The sequence below is a fragment of the Pelophylax lessonae genome (genome assembly GCF_965119305.1).
Source record: "Pelophylax lessonae genome assembly, chromosome: 5".
Lineage (NCBI taxonomy): Eukaryota > Metazoa > Chordata > Amphibia > Anura > Ranidae > Pelophylax > Pelophylax lessonae.
This window is the reverse complement of record NC_138772.1, coordinates 161186710-161207043: the sequence shown is the minus strand read 5'-3', so window position 1 is coordinate 161207043 and position 20334 is coordinate 161186710. Positions and strand designations below refer to the sequence as shown.

At 40.5% G+C, this 20334-nt stretch overlaps 1 protein-coding gene across 2 annotated transcripts in view; it reads left to right on the top strand.

Moving 5' to 3' along the window:
- Window positions 1-20334, top strand: part of GADL1 (glutamate decarboxylase like 1) — a 426922-nt gene that overhangs the window by 250196 nt on the left and 156392 nt on the right. For both annotated transcript variants that reach the window (XM_082257434.1, XM_082257433.1), the window contains exons 8-9: window positions 2574-2628; window positions 14644-14760. In XM_082257434.1, the coding sequence (XP_082113560.1) occupies window positions 2574-2628; window positions 14644-14760 (172 nt within the window). The remainder of the gene's footprint in view (window positions 1-2573; window positions 2629-14643; window positions 14761-20334) is intronic.

The following is a 20334-nucleotide window of genomic DNA, read 5'->3' as shown; positions in this document are numbered from 1 at the left end:
GCTGCTGCCTGTTCACTTCCTGGATTTACACAGACACACACACACACACACACACACATATATATACACACACACACATATACATATATACAGACACAGACACACTCACAACACTGCTTGCCTGCACATTTCTCCTCTCTTGATGAATACACATGGATCTCTGTAGTCTCCTGTTATCTCCGCCCTCGTCCAGCCCCCTCCAGCTCTGCAGCTCTCCCTGACTCTCCTATGACTCATCCCTCCTCCATTGCTTGCAAACTCTCCCAAGAGTGAGAGAGAGAGAGAGGTTTGCATGATGTCATTAGCCTAGGCTTTTTTACCAGACAAGAAAGAGGAAGTGGGTTGTATAAGGTATTTACTGGCAGAAAAAAAAGTGTTTTACTATCTAAAGGTAAAACAACATGGGCAGAAGATGAAAAATGCCTGAAGAGCCGCTTTAAGAAGAACAGGGCACAGCAGATGCAAATGTTGCCTGCCCTGCCATAGAAAGGACATATAGGGTTACAAATTTTTCAGTGACGTGTTGTCGGATTGAAGATTTTATCTAGAGCTTCAGTTATGTTTTACCAGACAGAAAACAAAATGATTAAAGGAAATATTTATGCCAAAGCTTTATCATGTATGGAATCCAGTAAACTATTACTAAAAGGCTGGGATCTGAGTTAACGTATCTTTGTGAGCAAAGATTTGGCCTGGATCAAGCTGATTCAAAGACAACAAATGTGCATGGATATAAGCTGATCTGCTGAATAATCCTTCCTCCCTGGGGGGAGGAACTATGTGAAAATGATATGTTGTGGGCAGTGTAGAACTAGGATATTAGAGTCCCCTAGAATTCCATTCTCTTATCTTATAATAAACGTCAGAGACCCTTGTGGATTACATATGGACTTTTATTTAAGAGTAGGTGGGAGTTTTATATTTGGAAATAAATAAAAAAACACTAAAAGGGTCATTTTTAAAGTGTACCTTTAAAACCTTTACACCTTTACACCTTAAAATGTAAACCCTCACCTTGTAAAACAACTTATTCAGTTTAAAATAAAAATAAAAGGCAAAACATTAGTGTAAACATATAGAAACATTATAAACACCATTTTTCCCTTTTTTATAAGGGATCATATAGCCTCTGTTCTCAGCAGCACAGAGAGGTGAGGGAGGAGAAACAGCAGCACACTGGTGATTCCCAGTGATAGGTTGTGCGGGCGAGGCGAGTCAGGGTAAGTCTGATTATTGGAGGGGAGCAGGCTGAGTTTCCAGCATAGCTAGTAAACTAATCACGCTGTGCTCACCTGCCTAGTGTAGTCAGTTTTTTATAGGCAAGCAGGGGGACTGGCATGAACACCAGGTATTTCACACAAAGGAAGCAATACAAAGAGAACAGGAGACTTTCTTATACAAGTACATAGTACAGCAGGCATATATCAGGAATATGAAATGTTAGGTTTACATATTCTTTAATAATGCTTGGGTCAGAGTGAGTCATTTTAATACTGTATGTGTCAGGTCGGTTATGGGGATTTCTTTAATTTAAAAAAATCTGATCAAAACCTTGCAAACCTGATCACTGATACACAATTATCAAGCTGCCAGCAAAGTATTTTTTTTTGTGCCCATCTTTCAGGGTTTTCTCAAACTGTAATCTGGTCAAACTCCAATTTACATCAGTATAGGTAGTATATCATACATTTAGCTTCCTTTGGTGACCTAAACAGTGTGTGTTACTGTTTAATGAGCTGTTTAAATTTTTTGTGAGATGCATATATGAAAGATTACAGTGACCTAATATAGCAAGCGAAGCAGATGCAAATATATCTGGCTCTGTAAACAAAAAAATATTATGCTAAGAGCAGAGATTTTACGAACGTTCCAAGCTTTAAACCAGCTCTATAAAGGTTTCCTATACATTTATCCAATCATCCATCCATCACATTTTATTAAAATGCAAAACTGCATGTTTCGAAGTCCTTAATCATTAAATCAAATTCTCATAATAATAATGACCACACATACAGCTTTCCAAGATATATGACATTGATTTTCTATACCTCACCATATGTGGCCTCGTTTGTAATGTGTAAGTATATGAAATAGGAAATTTTCAGGTTGCATGAGCTTTTCAATCAATAATGTGTTGTATGCACGGCTTTCTGCAAAACTTGAGGCCTATTTATATTTTATACCATATTTTTCTGCTTTTAAACATGGTTACCTACTGTTACATGCCGAAGGGGAAATGATTTTTACTTAATTTATGGTGCATTGTGAGGTTGTTTTCAAAACGTCTTTTATTTTTTTCCTTTTCTTTTGGGACTTTTTTTTTTTTTTTTTTTTAAACTCACTTTTAGTGGTGAGATTTTTCTTTCTCTTTGTAGTTTCTTTCTGCAAAGACCTAGGTCACTTTGAAGTTATGTTGTTGTTTTTAATGATTATTATTTCATGTATTATGGTTGTATTTATTTATTATGCTTTCATTTATTTGATTTCCATTTACAAAAATGTGTTTACCCATTTTTATAATTGTAAATCCATGTATATTTTATCTTTTAAATGTTTTTCTTTTTGCCATTCAGGGGAAAGATGATTCCAGAAGAACTCGAGAAGCAGATACAAAAAGCAAAAGAGGAGGTAATGTGTTCAAATGGAAAGACTTTTTTAAAAGTTACCTTTTTGCTTTACAATTCTGAACTTAACATAATAGGGGACATTTATCAAGCAAAGTAGCGTCACTGTTAGTTGCAAATCAGGCTGTGTGTCCTTCAGCAAAGACTCTTTGACAGGTTTATAGACTTGTGCATCTGTATTTTTGGACAGAGAGGTGTAACAGGTCTCAGATTTATTACTGAAGATGGGACCAATTTTTACTTTGAACAGACACAGAATTAAGAAGTGGTCAGGGTTAGGTTTCATTTAGTCCTAGTCTGACATTAGAGCAGCCAAAAGAGTAATTTCTGATGCATTCTGTAACCATTTCTGTCTCATGGTGTGTCTCACTACTTTTTGTCATTGCTTTGCCATGCGACAGAATAGATAAATGTCCCCCAATTATTTGTTTTTAGGTTGTGGGTTCTGTTTGAGGTTTTTACCTAGCTTTTAGTACTGTGCCTTAGATAATATTACAGACTTCAAGACTGGACTGTTTCACCCCCTTCCAGTCCAGGCCAGTTTTCAGTTTTCAGCACTGTCACTTTGAATGACAATTACTCAAATGACTTTATATCATTTTTTTTAGACAGATAGAGCCTTGTTTTTGTGGTATTTAATCACCACCAGGTATTTTTACTTTTTAGTAAATAAAGAAAAAAAGACTGACAATTGTAAAAAAATAAAATAAAACTATCCAAATAAATAATCTTACTTCATACATTTAGGCCAAAATGTATTCTGCTACATTTCTTTGGTAAACAGTGAAAAACAAATCAGTCAAACCACAGACTCCACAGACTATAGTATATATATACACAGATTAGGCAAAACCTTTTTGACCACTCACCTAATATTGAGCAGGTCTCCCTTTTGTTGCCAAAACAACCCCTTTTACCTTCAAAACAGCCCTGACCCATTGAGATATGGATGCCACTGGACCTCTCATTCGCTTAACCACTTCCCTACTGGGCACTTTCACCCCCTTCCTGCTCAGGCCAATTTTCCGCTTCCAATGCTGTTGCACTTTGAATGACAATTGTGCAGTCATTGAACATTGTACTCTATTTTTTTTTTAAACAAATAGAGATTTCTTTTGATGGTATTCATTCACAACTGTTTTGTTTAAAAAAGAAAAAAAAAACATTTTCCTTGTTTCTAATATAACATTTTGCAAACAGGTAATTTTTCTCCTTCACTAATGTGCACTGATGAGGCTACACTGATGGGCACTGATAGGCTGCACTGATGGGCACTGATAGGCTAAACTGATGGACACTGATGCGACGGCACTGATGGGCACTGATGAGGTAGCACTGGTGGGCACTGACGAGGAAGCACTGGTAAAGCTGCACTGATATGCAGCACTGATGGGCACTGATAGACAGCACAGCTTTTCATATGATAAAGGGCCACTGTGGTTGGCCTTTTACCCCGATCTGCTATCAGCTGTGTCCAAAGAGCCCCCTGAAAGTACGCCACAGTGGGCGCGTGGAGGGCGCAGTTCTGACAGGACATCAATAGACACACTCCCAGAGCTGGACGACCGCACTTTAGCCATTATTCAGTGATAGCGTGGTCAGCAAGTGGTTAAAGTGATTATAAAAAGTAGAAATGTTTAGGTATTAATATGCCTCCTCACCCCTCTTAAATTTACTTGAGCACTCACTCAATCCAGTGCTGTTCCCATCTGCAGTTCTTCTATCCCCTCGCTCCCTGGTCTCACAGGCTTTGCTGAGGCAGCGGGAGCCATTGGGTCCTGTTGCTGTCATCAAAGCCAGTGATGAGGTAGGGCAGCTTTATCTCCTTCAGCCACAAGTTTACACCACTGACCCCAAAATAAAAAAAAGGTCCTAGAAAATTTCTCTTAAAATAAAAAATCTCCACAAAATAAGATTTAAAACACAAATTTCCAACCCTAAAAAACCTTACCCCTGCATATTTCTCATTATATAAGGTAAACTATCCTTCCCTGATCCACAAACGTAATACTCTCCTACAAACAAAGGACCAATACAAGATTTCTTGAATTCATAGACTCAACACCATTAAAATGGCAAATGTCCCATGCTACTATTAATTTCATGTATTACCAGTTGTGGTCCTTAGCTTAAGCCCTGTACACACGCGTCGAAAATTGGCAGGGAATTTTCGGCCAACGTCCGATCTGCCGATTTTCGGCTTGTTAGTATGATGCTTCCGACAAACAACTAAAATTTTTGTTGGTCGTCAACACAACTCCCGATTTTCGTGCAGTCAGTACAGATTTCGACAGGGAAAAATCTGATGAGCAAGTCTGGGCATGCTCAGTGAAGAAAAAATACAAAGAAAGCAACCCAACACATGACATCACTTCTGAAGTAGAATTTTGTTGGGCGAGAAAATTTGTGTGCAGTCTAGGCACATTCCAACCAACAAAACACAACTTGGACAAAAGTCGGATGATCGGTCGGCCGATAATCGTTGTGTGTGTACGAGGCTTTAGAATAATACACTCTATATAGGGCTCTATGCATCTTTGAGTCTATAAAGCTATGATCTACCAATATAAACTATAAGACGGTTCGCAAAATTCCCTCCTATCAAGGAATTCCACCTTGGGATCTGTTGGATGCTACAGATTGTGACCCTACTGCAATATCTTTTTTAATTTTATTACCTCCAAATATGATTCCAATGACCTTAAGCCCATCCCTGACACACTATTAAAAAATATGGGACATTTTTCAGAGGGTTTCATATCTCCACATCTATCATTCTGAGGATTACTAAAATACCCTATAATATTACCTCTGAGTCGATTCTGTTAGTAGCTAAATAAGGAATTTACAGATATCTATTTTTGTTGACCTTTGATGGTATCAAACCCTTTAGATAATTCCAGGAAACACAAGATGCACTCAACCAAGAATTTTACCAGTATTTAACACTACAACATGTCATCTCTCCCCTATTAAAATGAAATGATACCCAGCTTATCCTTACAAATTTTGAAAACAGTGACTCCCACTTTCAAGGATTTTTCTAATACAATCATTTATTTGCTTTACCAGAACCTTCTAAAAGTAAATTATTTGCTGAAAGGAAGAGCTGGGAAAACCTTACCAGACTCATATTGGGAGATTTGGTCTTCTATAGCCAAAAGCTCCTTCAGTATCTTAGCCTTTGAGTACTCATTTAAAGTCCCACCGGTAACCTTCTCCTCCCACTTTGCTAAGTATGCACTTTAGTACTCTCTACTATGCTTTAGAAACTGCGGAGAGGAGGGTGCTATGTTACATATTTGGTATTCATGCCCTAAAGCCCAGAGATTATGGATCAGGCTTTACCTATACAAAGATGCAAACATTTTTTTTTTTAACAAACCCATACAAAATGTTCCACAATCCATAAACAAATGAATCCGCTTTTAATTTAATAACACCAAACAAACCAAAGATCACTCCTAGTGTTGACCATGCTTTAATTCCTGAATCATTTAATTTAGGTCATGTTTAATGAAAAACTGATGGCTATAACACTAGATACCAGCAAGAGATTCATTAAAATGTTGTCCCCATTGATAACTCATTCACAGATAGATCTGTGAATTTGTAACAGCAAATTAATAGTTGAGCTGTCTTGATTATTAAGGGATGCCCACCTTATTTTTGCCCTTTTTTTATTTCTCCTTGGCCCATCTCAAACTTTTTATTCCCAAAGGAATCATTCCTCTCATCTACTTCTTCCAACATGCATTTCCTTCATAGGATACATATATTCAATATCTATATATCTTTGTATTTGACTCCAGCACAAAATTCTATTTCAAATATGCTTACTGAATATAAGCTACATTACACTTTCTTCATTGGAATACCCAATGTTGCAAGAATAAGGATTTCCTCTCATCACTTTTAGAAAGTACCTAGTTGTATGTCCTGCTTGTGTTGAAATAACAGTAATTGGAACATTTTCAATAAAAACAAATGCATAGTGCATTAAAACAATTGTAAAAAAATCTAGCTCACAAGAACATTGTTTGATGGGCTTTCTGAACAGGTCAGTATAGTAGCTTTTCGAGTCGACTTAATTGGAAACTTCATGCAAGTCTATGGGCAAACTGATGTAAATCCAGACCTAAACATGCTGGATTGGAGGTAGCCTTATGTAAATGAACACTAGTCAATTTACATTTGGCAGCCCCTTAATCTGACACCCAGGTCCACTACAGTTCACTGTCCACAGTCACAGAAGTGACAATTGTCCAATTCTGCTGTGATTCACCAGGGGATCTGTTTATGGATCTCCTGCTGAATAGAGTGGAGTGAGCCCTCGTGAAAGTACTCTTGTGGTACCTCAAAATTTGTCAATAACTCCCCTATTCTAGGCTATTACAGCTACATCTACTAGTCAGTCCAATGGCAACTACTCAGTGGTCCATTGATGGTCAACTGTGCACAATACTATTCTACATATGGTGAATGTATCTCATATGTGGAAGGTGCAAGTGTAGAGGGGCAGTAAGAAATTACCCAAGCCCCTGACTAGTATGTCCATCTTAACCAAGGCTATATTTCTTGCTCACTTTAGAGGAGGCTAAGAATGTTGGGCATTCTTATTGCATGTATCTCTGGCCGCATATGGGGAGTGGTATTTGTGCATCACAAAGTGATCACTGAGGGGCTTCATTACCCCAGAGGGATTGCCAATGGACTGATTACTAGAAAGAACAATAGTTAAATTAACATTATTGATTTAAGCCCCTGATGAATTACATTAAATAACACTATAAGAAACACAAAAGACTTAGGGAGTGGGACTCCTTGCCTCCATGGTTAAAAGAACTGCATGCATCTGTGGTAGACCATGTCTACTAGAGTTTTCTTCTTCTGGTGACTTTCTGGTGCACTCACCATAGGATAACAATTTTTTGTGACTATGCTCCAGTTAAAATCACAATCATGAAAAACAGCTTCAATCATACTCCTGAAAAAGCAACGTTTTTCTCCAAGAAACACACCGAGAGAGAACCCACCACCTTATTGGCATACATGATACTTTAATTGATGGTAAAGGAACTATGACTGCATTGAAGCATATATAAATGTATGTAGAGATAGCTAATGAAGGTTGGGCACCTCAAAAGTTCACTCTTTACATTAGTTTTTTTTTACGCATATGGAATGTGATACCCCTACTTTAACAGCCCGCCTTTAAGAACTTCATTAAGTACTGTGGAAAAATATGGATATTTGTCTGTCTGGAAAACATTCCAGCTTAGAGCCAAGCTTAGAGCCAAAGCTGATCGATCTATTAGTAATAGATTGTCTAGATATCATATCACTAATATCCCTTGAGACCTTAGAACAGCCAATACTGGAGCTAGGATCTTTGTGAACACTCTTGGAGCCTTGGCCAACCCGAAGGGCAGGGCCACAAACTGAAAATGATGTTTTTTTACTGCAAAGGGTAAAAACCTTTGATGGGCTGAAAAATAGGCACGTGAAGCTATGCATCCTTGATGTCTATAGATGCTAGAAATTCTTCTCCCTGCAGGGAGGCCATGACTGAGCAAATTGACTCAATTCAGAAAGTACGAATGTTTAGAAACTGGTTCAGGGCTTTGAGATCCAGAATTGGCCTCATGTCTCCATTTGGCTTGGGGACTACGAAAAGGTTTGAGTAAAAACCCCTGAATCTTTCGTCCTCCGGAACCTCTGTAATCACTCTTTGAGACCTTAAATGGTCCAGACTCCAGAGCCCGAAAACGAGATCTTCTTTTTAGAAGATCTGCAGGTATGTTTGATTTTACAAACCGAGGATGCAGAAACACCCGAAATTCTAGTTTGTATCCCTGCGAGATAGTGGAAGTAACCCAGTTGTCCTGAATTATTTCTACCCAGACCTTCGAGAACCATAGCAGCCTTCCCCCCACCCGATTGAGTGAGGGTGCCCCTTCACAAGGTAGGCTTAGAGGTAGACTTGGTAGATCTCTGGGTCCGGGTTTTTTTCTGCCTTTGCCCTGAAGTCTTGGCTCTAGATCCAGATGGCTGGGGCCATCGCAACTGCCTGGGATTAGAAGCACTGGGAGTCTGAGTGCCGGGAATCATAAAAGAAGAATGTTTGCTTTTCCTCTTAACAGGTAGCAATGCACTCTTCCCCCTGACATCTTTTGGATATATTTAACCAGATCATCACCAAAAAGGTGTTCTCCATGAAAGGGAAAGCCAGCCAGAAACTTTTTACATGGTAGTTCCGCAGACCAGCATTTTAGCCATAGGATTCTGCACATATGAACTGTTAAAAGAGCAAACCGTGACATTTGTTGTATAGAGTCTTTAAGTGCACTCACTGCAAAGCATAAAGTGCGAGGTAGATCTGTCAAATCTTCCACAGACTCTCCTTAAGAAAGAACTTGGAAACTCGCCTTATACAGTCTTTTAAAGACTGACAAACTCCTATAGCTGCTACTGCTGGTTGTATCGCAGGCCCTGCCAACAGCAAAGGAGGCCTTTAGCAAAGATTCCAACTTCTTATCAGCTGGATCTTTTAAAACCTGGGCATTATCCACAGGACAAGTTAAACTTTTGTTAACAGAAGAAACAGCAGCATCCACAGAAGGTATACTCCATTTTCTTGTAAGTTTTTCCTCCATAGGATATAATAGTGAAAACCTTTTGGGAGGAACAAAAATCCTATCAGGATTATCCCAATCAGCATACATTACCTGCTCCAAGAGGGGATGTAAGGGAAAAGCCTGGGGACTATGAGCCTATAGAGGAAAAAGAGACTTCAGATATCTCTAAGGGAGGTAATTGTATCCAAACTGGACCATTTCAGTGAGAGACTGAATCAACAATCACTGGGATTGAGAGGCCGGGTATGACTCCTCAGGTCCTGACTCCCCAGAAGTGGAAACCTCAGCTTGACCTTCTACAGGGTCCTACTCAGCTACTTCTTCCACATCCTCTACCCAATCCTGAACTGACTCAGGGGGTTGCTCGGGAAAGGGGGATTTATCACGTTTCCTCTCTCCTTGCGATGCTGCAATCGTGCCAGCAATCTAACGCCGATGCCAAATCATCCTTGGTGACGTATGCTGCGGCAGAAGCACTAGGGTGGCTACTATGCCTGACAACTGTAATGGCTCAGATTGGCTAGTCGCCTCTGGCCCTTCAGGTATGATAAACAAATAGGAAGCAGGACCAGGATCTTCAAGTCCTGTCAGCGGCACCACAGTGCCCCTTCCAGCTATGTCCCCCCCCCCCCACTCCTCTTTCGGGAGGACATTGCTCTTAGGCAAGACAAACTTGAGGTACTAACTTTAGTATACTCAAGGCTTGTGCCAAGCTATACAGCTTATCACACACACAGCACTGATTATCCAAAAGTAATAGAACCAGATTGTGCCAGTAAACATGCATCCACAGAGACTCACGCAACCCAGCTGCTGCTGCTCTGTATCCCCTCCAGCCTCTGACAAAGGCTTGCATGCTGGAAACACTTCCTTAAGAAATCAGGCCGTATGCGCTTGTACTACTTGGTGTCCACGTGCATGCCAATTGCATCATGACATGCCCCTCCTGGCTTCATGCGTACGCTTGTGCTTAAATGGCGAACATTCACGTGCCCGCAGACGATCCATCGCCACAGACACACCACTGAAGGTGTTGCACTGAAAGTGCTTTCCAAGGAGATGAAAGCGCAGGCTCTTTTGTGCCAAGGCGAAAATCTGTACGCTAAACAATATAAGGTGAGAGCAGATTAAGCAAACAAAGTGTGTTTTGTCACAGCTGATACACCTTACAGGTGATCAGCACAGGGTAAAAACAATATGTTTAAACAAACAAGGTGTGCTTTAACATAGCTGATACACCTACTGTTTTGCACAGGTAGAGCAAAAATTGTGGTTTGACACAGCTGATACACCTACTGTTTTGCACAGGTAGAGCAAAAAAACGTTTAAACAAACAAGGTGTGCTTTTATTCAGCTATTACACCTATTGTCTCTTTATAAAGACCAACATGGCACACAGTATCTGTTATCTTTTAAAGGGAACAGTGCATAAAAAATATTTTTACAAATATTTTAAAGTGAACTTACTAGTCCGGCCGCAGGATTCTGTCTTGTAACAAGAATCCAATCTTCACCCATCACGGTGAGTTTCTGTCACTTGCTGACCTTCAAGGACCGGGTCCCTTTGTTTTTGAGGGGTCATTCCCTTGGACCTGTAGAGCACTCTGCCAGAGTGCCTTTGGGGTTGGTTTTACCAAGGGTCCGTATCCCAGGGTCCAGTGCCTAAAAAGGACAACATTACAGACAAAACCTCGTATTTCCTTTCCCAAGGCTCAGGTACCATCCTTTTAGTCTTTGACTCTTTTGGATGGACCTGATTGCAACCCCTTAGATTCAGAGATTTTTGGTCAGGGATTGTAGCATAATCTTTCTTTCTTCTTCTTTGAAAAAATATAAAAAAAATGCGGAGAGCTTCTCCACCGTGACTATCACCTTTAAGACACTGGCAAAAAATGGAGGTACTTCCTGTGTAGGAGGGGTTATATAGGGGGACTTCCTGTCTGATTGGTTGTCAGTGTCCATTCACTTATAGGTAGCCTATAACCTATATGCTAATGAATATGGTTCTGTGTCCCATGATGTACGATAAAGAAATGTATTTTTAAAGTCCATAGCAGAGGCACAGAAATTGTTTCTGGTTCGTTTCTTAATAGCTTTAGCTCATTCTGTTGCTAGAGCACCTGCTTCATTTTTTACTTAAGTCAGCTGAAAAGTTGTCAAGTCATTAAAATGTCCATGGAAAACTCACTCTAAAAATGTGTTAATAAATACATCAATGTGTTAAATATGGGCATTTGTATCTGCCTACAGTTCTATTTTAGCAGTAAAAGAAACTTTGTCTGAGAGAGTGTAGAGGTTACTTTTGTTGACCTTTGTTTTTATAAAATGCTATTTGCCTGTCTATCATGCTGATTTAAAGCCTTTAAAAGAGATGTACAGTATCTCACAAAAGTGAGTACACCCCTCACATTTTTGTAAATATTTATTATATATTTTCATGTGACAACACTGAAGAAATGACACTTTGCTACAATGTAAAGTAGTGAGTGTACAGCTTGTATAACAGTGTAAATTTGCTGTACCCTCAAAATAACTCAACATACAGCCATTAATGTCGAAACCGCTGGCAACAAAAGTGAGTACACTCCTAAGTGAAAATGTACAAATTGTGCCCAAAGTGTCAATATTTTGTGTGGCCACCATTATTTTCCAGCACTGCCTTAACCCTCTCGGGCATGGAGTTCACCAGACATCACCAAGCTGGGGGATGTTAAAGACCTTGCGCTCCACCACCTTTCGTTTGAGGATGCCCCACAGATGCTCAATAGGGTTTAGGTCTGGAGACATGTTTGGCCAGTCCATCACCTTTACCCTCACCTTCTTTAACAAGGCAGTGGTCGTCTTGGAGGTGTGTTTGGGGTTGTTAGCATGTTGGAATACTACCCTATGGCCCAGTCTCCAAAGGGAGGGGATCATGCACTGCTTCCGTATGTCACAGTACACGTCGGCATTCATGGTTCCCTCAATGAACTCTAGCTCCCCAGTGCCGGCAGCACTCATGCAGCCCCAGACCATGACACTCCCACCACCATGCTTGACTGTAGGCAAGGCACACTTATCTTTGTATTCCTCACCTGGTTGCCGCCACACACGCCTGACACCATCTGAACCAAATAAGTTTATCTTGGTCTCATCAGATCACAGGACATGGTTCCAGTAATCCATGTCCTTAGTCTGCTTGTCTTCAGCAAACTGTTGCGGGTTTTCTTCTGCATCATCTTTTGGCCCCGTTCACACAGGGGCGATCCGACTTGGAGGGGCGACCTCCGAGGTCGCGGTGCGAGCAGCGCGCCGCGACCTCGGAGCGGCCGGCACGGACTTCATAACATTGAAGTCTATGGCGGTCGCCTCCAGGTCGCCCCAAAGAAGCTCCGGACCCTTTTTCTAAGTCGGAGCGACTTGTGTCGCTCCTATTAGAACGGGTCCGCAGCTTCCCTATGGAAGGCGACCTACGGCGACCTGTGAGGCGACCAGGTCGCCTCACAGGTCGCCTTAGTGTGAACGGGGACTTAGAAGAGGCTTCCTTCTTGGATGAAAGCCATGCAGACCAATTTGATGCAGTGTGCGGCGTATGGTCTGAGCACTGGCAGGCTGACCCCCCACCCCTTCTACCTCTGCAGCAATGCTGGCAGCACTCATACATCTATTTCCCAAAGACAACCTCTGGATATGACGCTGAGCATGTGCACTCAACTTCTTTGGTTGACCATGGCGAGGCCTGTTCTGAGTGGAACCTGTCCTGTTAAACCACTGTATGGTCTTGGCCACTATGCTGCAGCTCAGTTTCAGGGTCTTGGCAATCTTCTTATAGCCTAGGTCATCTTTATGTAGAGCAACAATTCTTTTTTTCAGATCCTCAGAGAGTTCTTTGCCATGAGGTGCCATGTTGAACTTCCAGGGACCAGTATGAGAGAGTGAGAGCGATAATACCATATTTACCCACATGTGCCCCATTCAAACCAGAGACCTTGTAACACTAACCAGTCACATGACACTGTGGAGGAAAAATGGCTAATTGGGTCCAATTTGGACTATTTCACTTAGGGGTGTACTCACTTTTGTTGCCAGTGTTTTAGAAATGAATGGCTGTGTGTTGAATTATTTTGAGGGGACAGCAAATTTACACTGTTATACAAGCTGTACACTCACTACTTTACATTGTAGCAAAGTGCAATTTATTCAGTGTTGTCACATGAAAAGATATAATTAAAAATTACAGAAATGTGAGGGGTGTACTCACTTTTGTGAGATACTGTAGGTTTTTTGTTTTTTTTAGATTTATGCTTAGCTAGGTGGATGCAGCATTGGTCTGATACTGCATCTGTTCCCCAGCACCTCTAACACTGAGAATCAAGCGATCAAACACCTCCGATCCCTCGGTTCTCACAGCTCCATGAGCAGAGAGCTGCTGACTGTCAATCAGCAGCTCTCTGCTCTGCCTCCTCCTCGCTCACTGGAGCGCTGAGCTGTGGAGGGGGCGGGAGCGGCGAACTCAGGCTCTCAGCGGCTTGCTGAGAAGCTCAGCCAGGTGCCGGTCCAGGCATGTGGGTGGATCCCAACTCTATGGTTGTGATAATGCCCGAGCCTAGACCAACTCTGTGATGTCAGCAGAGAGCTGACTTCAGCCCGCTCTCTGCTGAAAACCGGTCACAGGAGTGCAAAACGAACTGCACTTCAAGTTGGCTGTACATCTACTTTAATACTTTCTAAAACAGAGACCTGGAGCAAGTATGCAGATCAGGAGTTTCTAACTGTTCTTATGATCTTCTTATGTTTGGGGTCATAAACTCAGGAAGTATGAAACCAGAGACAGAAACACATCAAGAATTCTTAGGGGGTCAGACCTTGTGAAAGATAGATAGATAGATAGATAGATAGATAGATAGATAGATAGATAGATAGATAGATAGATAGATAGATAGATAGATAGATAGATAGATAGATAGATAGATAGATAGATAGATAGATAGATAGATAGATAGATAGATAGATAGATAGATAGATAGATAGATAGATAGATAGATAGATAGATAGATAGATAGATAGATAGATAGATAGATAGATAGATAGATAGATAGATAGATAGATAGATAGATAGATAGATAGATAGATAGATAGATAGATAGATAGATAGATAGATAGATAGATAGATAGATAGATAGATAGATAGATAGATAGATAGATAGATAGATAGATAGATAGATAGATAGATAGATAGATAGATAGATTATTTTGCACAAGAATTTAAGGTTAATGACACTTGACATTGTGCAATTGTTAAAGAGTATTGTACTACCAAATATGATTGGAGGTGCCAAAATCTACAACAGAATAAAAGATCCAAACAAAATGTGTAACTTTTTCTCTGTCCATTTTTACAGGGAGCTGCACCATTCCTTGTCATTGGCACATCTGGTACTACTGTGTTAGGTGCATTTGATCCTCTGGACGATATAGCAGACATCTGTGAGAGGCATAAACTTTGGTTCCATGTTGATGTAAGTTACCAGATGATACACTATTCTGTTTAAAAACCTTACAAAACTTTGAAATAAGCACATCCAATTTGTAATATACATCTTTTATATTTCCAGTCATATGCTTTTAGATAAAAGTGAGCTTATAATCTATTGTTGATATTTCAGAGATGCTTCAAAATATCAGCTTTGGCTGTTTTATGTTGACAGCTTTCAAGCTTCAGCTATGCTGTCAAAATGATATTACTGTATATAAAATATATTTACTTTTATCTCTTTTTCAAAACTGAATATATGCACTACGACGTTTATGTTAAAACATACTTAAAATTTTCTGTGTATCATAACTTCCTTCTCTAAGTGGAGTTCATTCTACCCACCATTTTACCTGGTTTATGAGAAGGACCTCCAGCTTTTTGAAAAAACGTATGTTAAGGTGGGGATAAAAAATATACAGTATATTTTACAAACAGTGTCCACTACTTATCTTGTGTTCTGTTGCCTTTATATACAGTACTTTGAAAGAAATTATATGTTTATGAAGTTTTGATGCTGTGTTAATAACGCATCCATTTTTAAATTGACCTAATGAAGTTGATTTGCCAAGGGAGTGGAAATATTCAATTGAAAAACTGAATATTCATTTGGCTCTGTGAGTAAGTTGAAGCTGCAATCACTGTAATTATTTATTTAAATGTAACCAGTTTTCCACAGGTCTATAAAACCCCCTCCACTGTACACAGGGCATCTCCTGTACGCCCTGCAGTTTCTTATCTCCCCTGCTCGCTCCTGTGCACAGCCCCGTCCATTGTACATAGGGCGTCTCCTGTATGCCCTGCAGTTTCTTATCTCCCCTGCTCGCTCCTGTGCACAGCCCCGTCCATTGTACATAGGGCGTCTCCTGTATGCCCTGCAGTTTCTTATCTCCCCTGCTCCCTCCTGTGCACAGCCCCGTCCATTGTACATAGGGCGTCTCCTGTATGCCCTGCAGTTTCTTATCTCCCCTGCTCGCTCCTGTGCACAGCCCCGTCCATTGTACATAGGGCGTCTCCTGTATGCCCTGCAGTTTCTTATCTCCCCTGCTCCCTCCTGTGCACAGCCCCGTCCATTGTACATAGGGCGTCTCCTGTATGCCCTGCAGTTTCTTATCTCCCCTGCTCCCTCCTGTGCACAGCCCCGTGAGACCTGGTGTCTGTAAAAAGTTGATCCTATGACTGGGAGCCAGTCAGAAGCCTTCACCATTGAATGATCACTCTGACAGTCAATCACAGTGAGCATTCAGTTTAACATTTTAAACCAAAACAAAAGTAACACAGTGTGCACAGAGAATTAGTTAACTCTTAAAAAAACCAGAACATGCTGGTATTTTAGTACTTAACAAATTCATTTCAACCTGTATTAGCACTATTTAACAATTTCATCTCCTGTTCCATGTTTCTATTTAAAATTATTTGCTGGTAAAAAAAAAATATTATAAAGTACATATATACATTGTTATCTTTAAGGATTTACTGTAAAAATCTGTGGCTTAGGGCATGTCTGTTTTATGTGAAATCAGTAACAACTTTAAATGACTGATGCATTATATGAAAAATAAAATATATGCAAAAAAGAAAAAAAAAAAACTTTTTTCTTTTGTAAATAACTTTACTATGCTTTGTATCAAAAATGTAATTTTATTGTTGCAGTAAATAAAACAAGCAACATAATAAAATTTATGTTTTTCTCATAGTAATGAAACTTGAAAAATATTTTCTTTTCAGATTTTTACTCTTTTTTTCCCTTATAATGAAAATAAATTTAAAAAATCCTTAGAGGACTTTAGGGTCACAAGAAAGTCACGTTTGTCCCTTAAAAAACAATATACACTCACTGGCCATTCTATTAGGTACACCTGTTTAATTGCTTGTTAACACAAATCGTTAATCAGCCAATCACACGGCAGCAACTCAATGCCTTTATTCATCTAAACATGGTGAAGTTGACTTGCTGAAGTTCAATCCGAGCATTAGAATGGGGAAGAAAGGGGATTTAATGGACTTTGGTTGTTGGTGGCAGACTGCTAGTCTGAATATTTCAAAAACTGCTGGTCTACTGGGATTTCCATGCACAACTGTCTCTAGGGATTGCAAGGAATGGTCCGAAAAAGAGAAAATATCCAGTGAGCCGCAGTTTCATGCATAAAAATGCCTTGTTGATGTCAGAGGTCAGAGGAGAATGGGCAGACTGGTTTGAGATGATGGAAAGGCAACAGTAAATCAAATAACCACTTGTTACAACCAGGGTATGCAGAACACCATCTCTGAATACACACAATTGAACCTTGAAGCAGATGGGCTAAAGCAGCAGAAGACCACAGCTAAGAACAGGAAACTGTGGCTACAATTCGCACAGACTCACTAAAATTGGACAATAGAAGATTGGAAAAACATTGCCTGGTCTGATGAGTCTCAATTTCAGCTGGTATGGTCAGAATTTAAAGCGGAGTTCCACCCTGGATTTTTTTTTTTTTTTTTAATACCCCCGGGACAGTCAGGGCTAGTGCATTCCACAATGGCTAGCCTCTGATCTGTCCCGGGTTGCACTTACCTGCAAGACGAAATACTTACCTTGCAAACGTCTTGTCCAGCGCTGCCATCTCAGATGTGGGCAGCTTGAAGCCAGCGCGTCCTCTTCGGCGTCTTCTTCCGCCTTCTTTGGTCCCACGATGCTCTGCGCCGGCCCCGACGTCACTTCCGGGTCGCGCGCGTCACCCCTCCACAGCTTCTGGGCATGCCCAGAAGCTGTTTAGAAGGGGATGACGCGCGCGACCCGGAACTGACGTCGGGGCCGGTGCAGGCGCAATGATTCCTGGGAGCTATGACGTCCAGCTCCCAGGAATCATTGCAGAGCCAGGAAGTGACAACGGGCCGCGGCCGAGGAAGGAGGAAGAAGGAAGTAAGGTAAGTATATTTTCTTCGCTACGAGGTAAGTAAAAAAAAAAAAAAAATATGTGATTATCCATTTCTTTTTCAGGTGACCCGGAGCGAGAAGATGGAGGTAAGTATAAAAATAGGGTGAAACTCCACTTTAACAACATGAAAGCATGGTTCCATCCTGCCTCGTAACGATGGTTTAGGCTAGTGGTATAATGGTGTGGGGGATATTTGTTGCCACACTTTGGGCCCCTTAGTACCAACTGAGTATTTTTTAAATGCCACCGCCTGCCTGAGTATTGTTGCTGACCATGTCCATTTCTTTATGACTTCAGTGTACTCATCTTCTGATGGCTATTATCTCAAACTGGTATCTTGAACATGACAATGAAGTCACAGGTACTCCAGTGGCCTCCATAGTCACCAAAGCTCAATCCAATAGGGCACCCTTGGGATGTGATGGAATGGGAGATTCACATCATTGATATGCAGCAGGCAAATCTGCAGCAACTGCGTGATGCTATCATGTGAATATGGACCAAAACCTCTGAGGAATGTTTCCAACACCTTGACGAATCTATGCTACAAAGAATTAAGGCAGTTCTGAAGGCAAAAGGTGATCCAACCCGATACTATCAAGGTGTAAAGGTGTACCTAATAAAGTGGCCGGTGAGTGTATGTATCAATTCTTTATCATAAGTTATAGACTCATGAAAACACACACATAGAAGAAATGTGAAAATATGGTTCGATCTATAGGGGGTAAAAAGGTGTGAGAGCTGAAGTGGGTAAGGAACAATTCTGATTTTTTCTTCTTCCTCTTGAACATGATTAGATATTGAAAACAAACACAATTTCATCATATTCAATAAAAGAAGTGCATATTTACTTTGCAAAGTTAAAGTGATTGTAAACCAATAATTTTTCTTCAGAAAATAACAAACATGTTATACTTACCTGCTCTGTGTAATAATTTTGTACAGAAGGGCCCTAATCCTCCTCTTTGGTGATTTTGGCTCCTCCCCCTTCCAAAGGCCCCCATGTAAAGAAATTTGCTATGTAGGCACCGGTGTAGGCTTGATCCTGATCTACACCTGGTGTGTCTATTGACACACAGAGTGGGGCTCTGTCCCGCCTCCCTCCCTCCCCACTGACTGTAATTGACAGCAGCAGGAGCCAATGGAGGGAGAGAGTGGAGAGATCTGCCACTCTTGTGCACAGTTCTAGGTTAAGATTGGGCACAGGTATATATAAGGCTGAAGGTTGAATGACGGGAGATTTTAGAGTTGAAGTCTTCCAAAGATATAAGAAAGCAGTGGGTAATACAACTCACCAGAGGCCATCAATAATTGAACAAAATAGAGATTTACTTGGTATGTGATTAAATAATTAAAGTGATTTCTAAACTTGCTCAGATTCCAGTACCACCATCCCCTGCCTTAGCTTTGCTACACTTCCGAATCCCGCTATTACTACGAAAATTAGTGATTAATATACTACTAGCTACCAAACTCAACATCACCAGACGTTGGAAAGATACACATCCACCTTCCCTAGTTGAGGTGATACACACCACACAATTGCATAAAACATTTGAACTTCTAATGGCTCCTTCCCATGAACGGTACCAAAAAGAGCTAACTTGGTGGAGTCCGTGGACACAATGGTACTCTACTTCGCCAGCCCCATGATTGTATATTCTGTAGATGATGCTATGTTATGCCACTAGATGGCGCCAGGGGTGCTTGGATCCTGATTATGCCTCTTACTCTTGCTGTTGCTGTTAAAGAATATGTTCTTCTTCGTTTTTGAATGCATAGTTATGTATTATGCCTGCATGCTTGCCTTCTTTCTTATCCCTGTTATCCTGTTTGTTTGCCAAAATGCAATAAAAACTATTTGAATGAGAAATGATTAAAGTGAATACACCCTAATTGTTGACAAAGTGAATAATCATTTAGCTTAATAAATACATCAACATCAGACTCACTGACTAAGTCCAGAACTTCAGTTATAAAGTCACCATAACTAGTTTAACATCTCTACCACAATTTATCTTAATGCAGGCAAAACTACTCAAAACTTAAGTTTATTTTTTTTTTTTTTTCAGCACAAGAGATGGTACATGCACTGAATGAGAAGTCTCCCTTGTGCTGGTGGCTGCTCTCTTCATTTAAATATTCAATCTCCTGCTGCCCTCAAACATTAATATGAGCCATTGGACCTGTCATAGTCACATGCCAAGAGTGCCGACTATGCCTGCCCTTTCACCCCCCCCCCCCCCATTCAAAAAAGCTGTAATATAGCTTCCAGCAATAGAAAGTGCTCTATGAATAGAGGAAAAGTGTATAGATGAAAGGTCTGACCCCTCCATTCATAGAGTGCTTTCCATTGTGGGAAGCTATAGCACAGTTTTTAGGAATGGAGGAGGGGGCAAAAAGGGTAAGAATAGTCAGGACTATTGACAAGTGCCTATGATAGGTCCAATAGCTCATATTACCCTCACAGTACCAGAAGATTACTGCTGCAGGGCTACTGGGGGGGGGGGGGGCAGTGGACTGAAGATTCAAATGAAGAGAGCAGCCACTAGCACAAGGGACCTTTCTCATTTAATGTCCTTGTGCTAAAAAAAAAAAAAAAAAAAAATGAAGCTTTAAAACATTCCTATAATTCCACTATA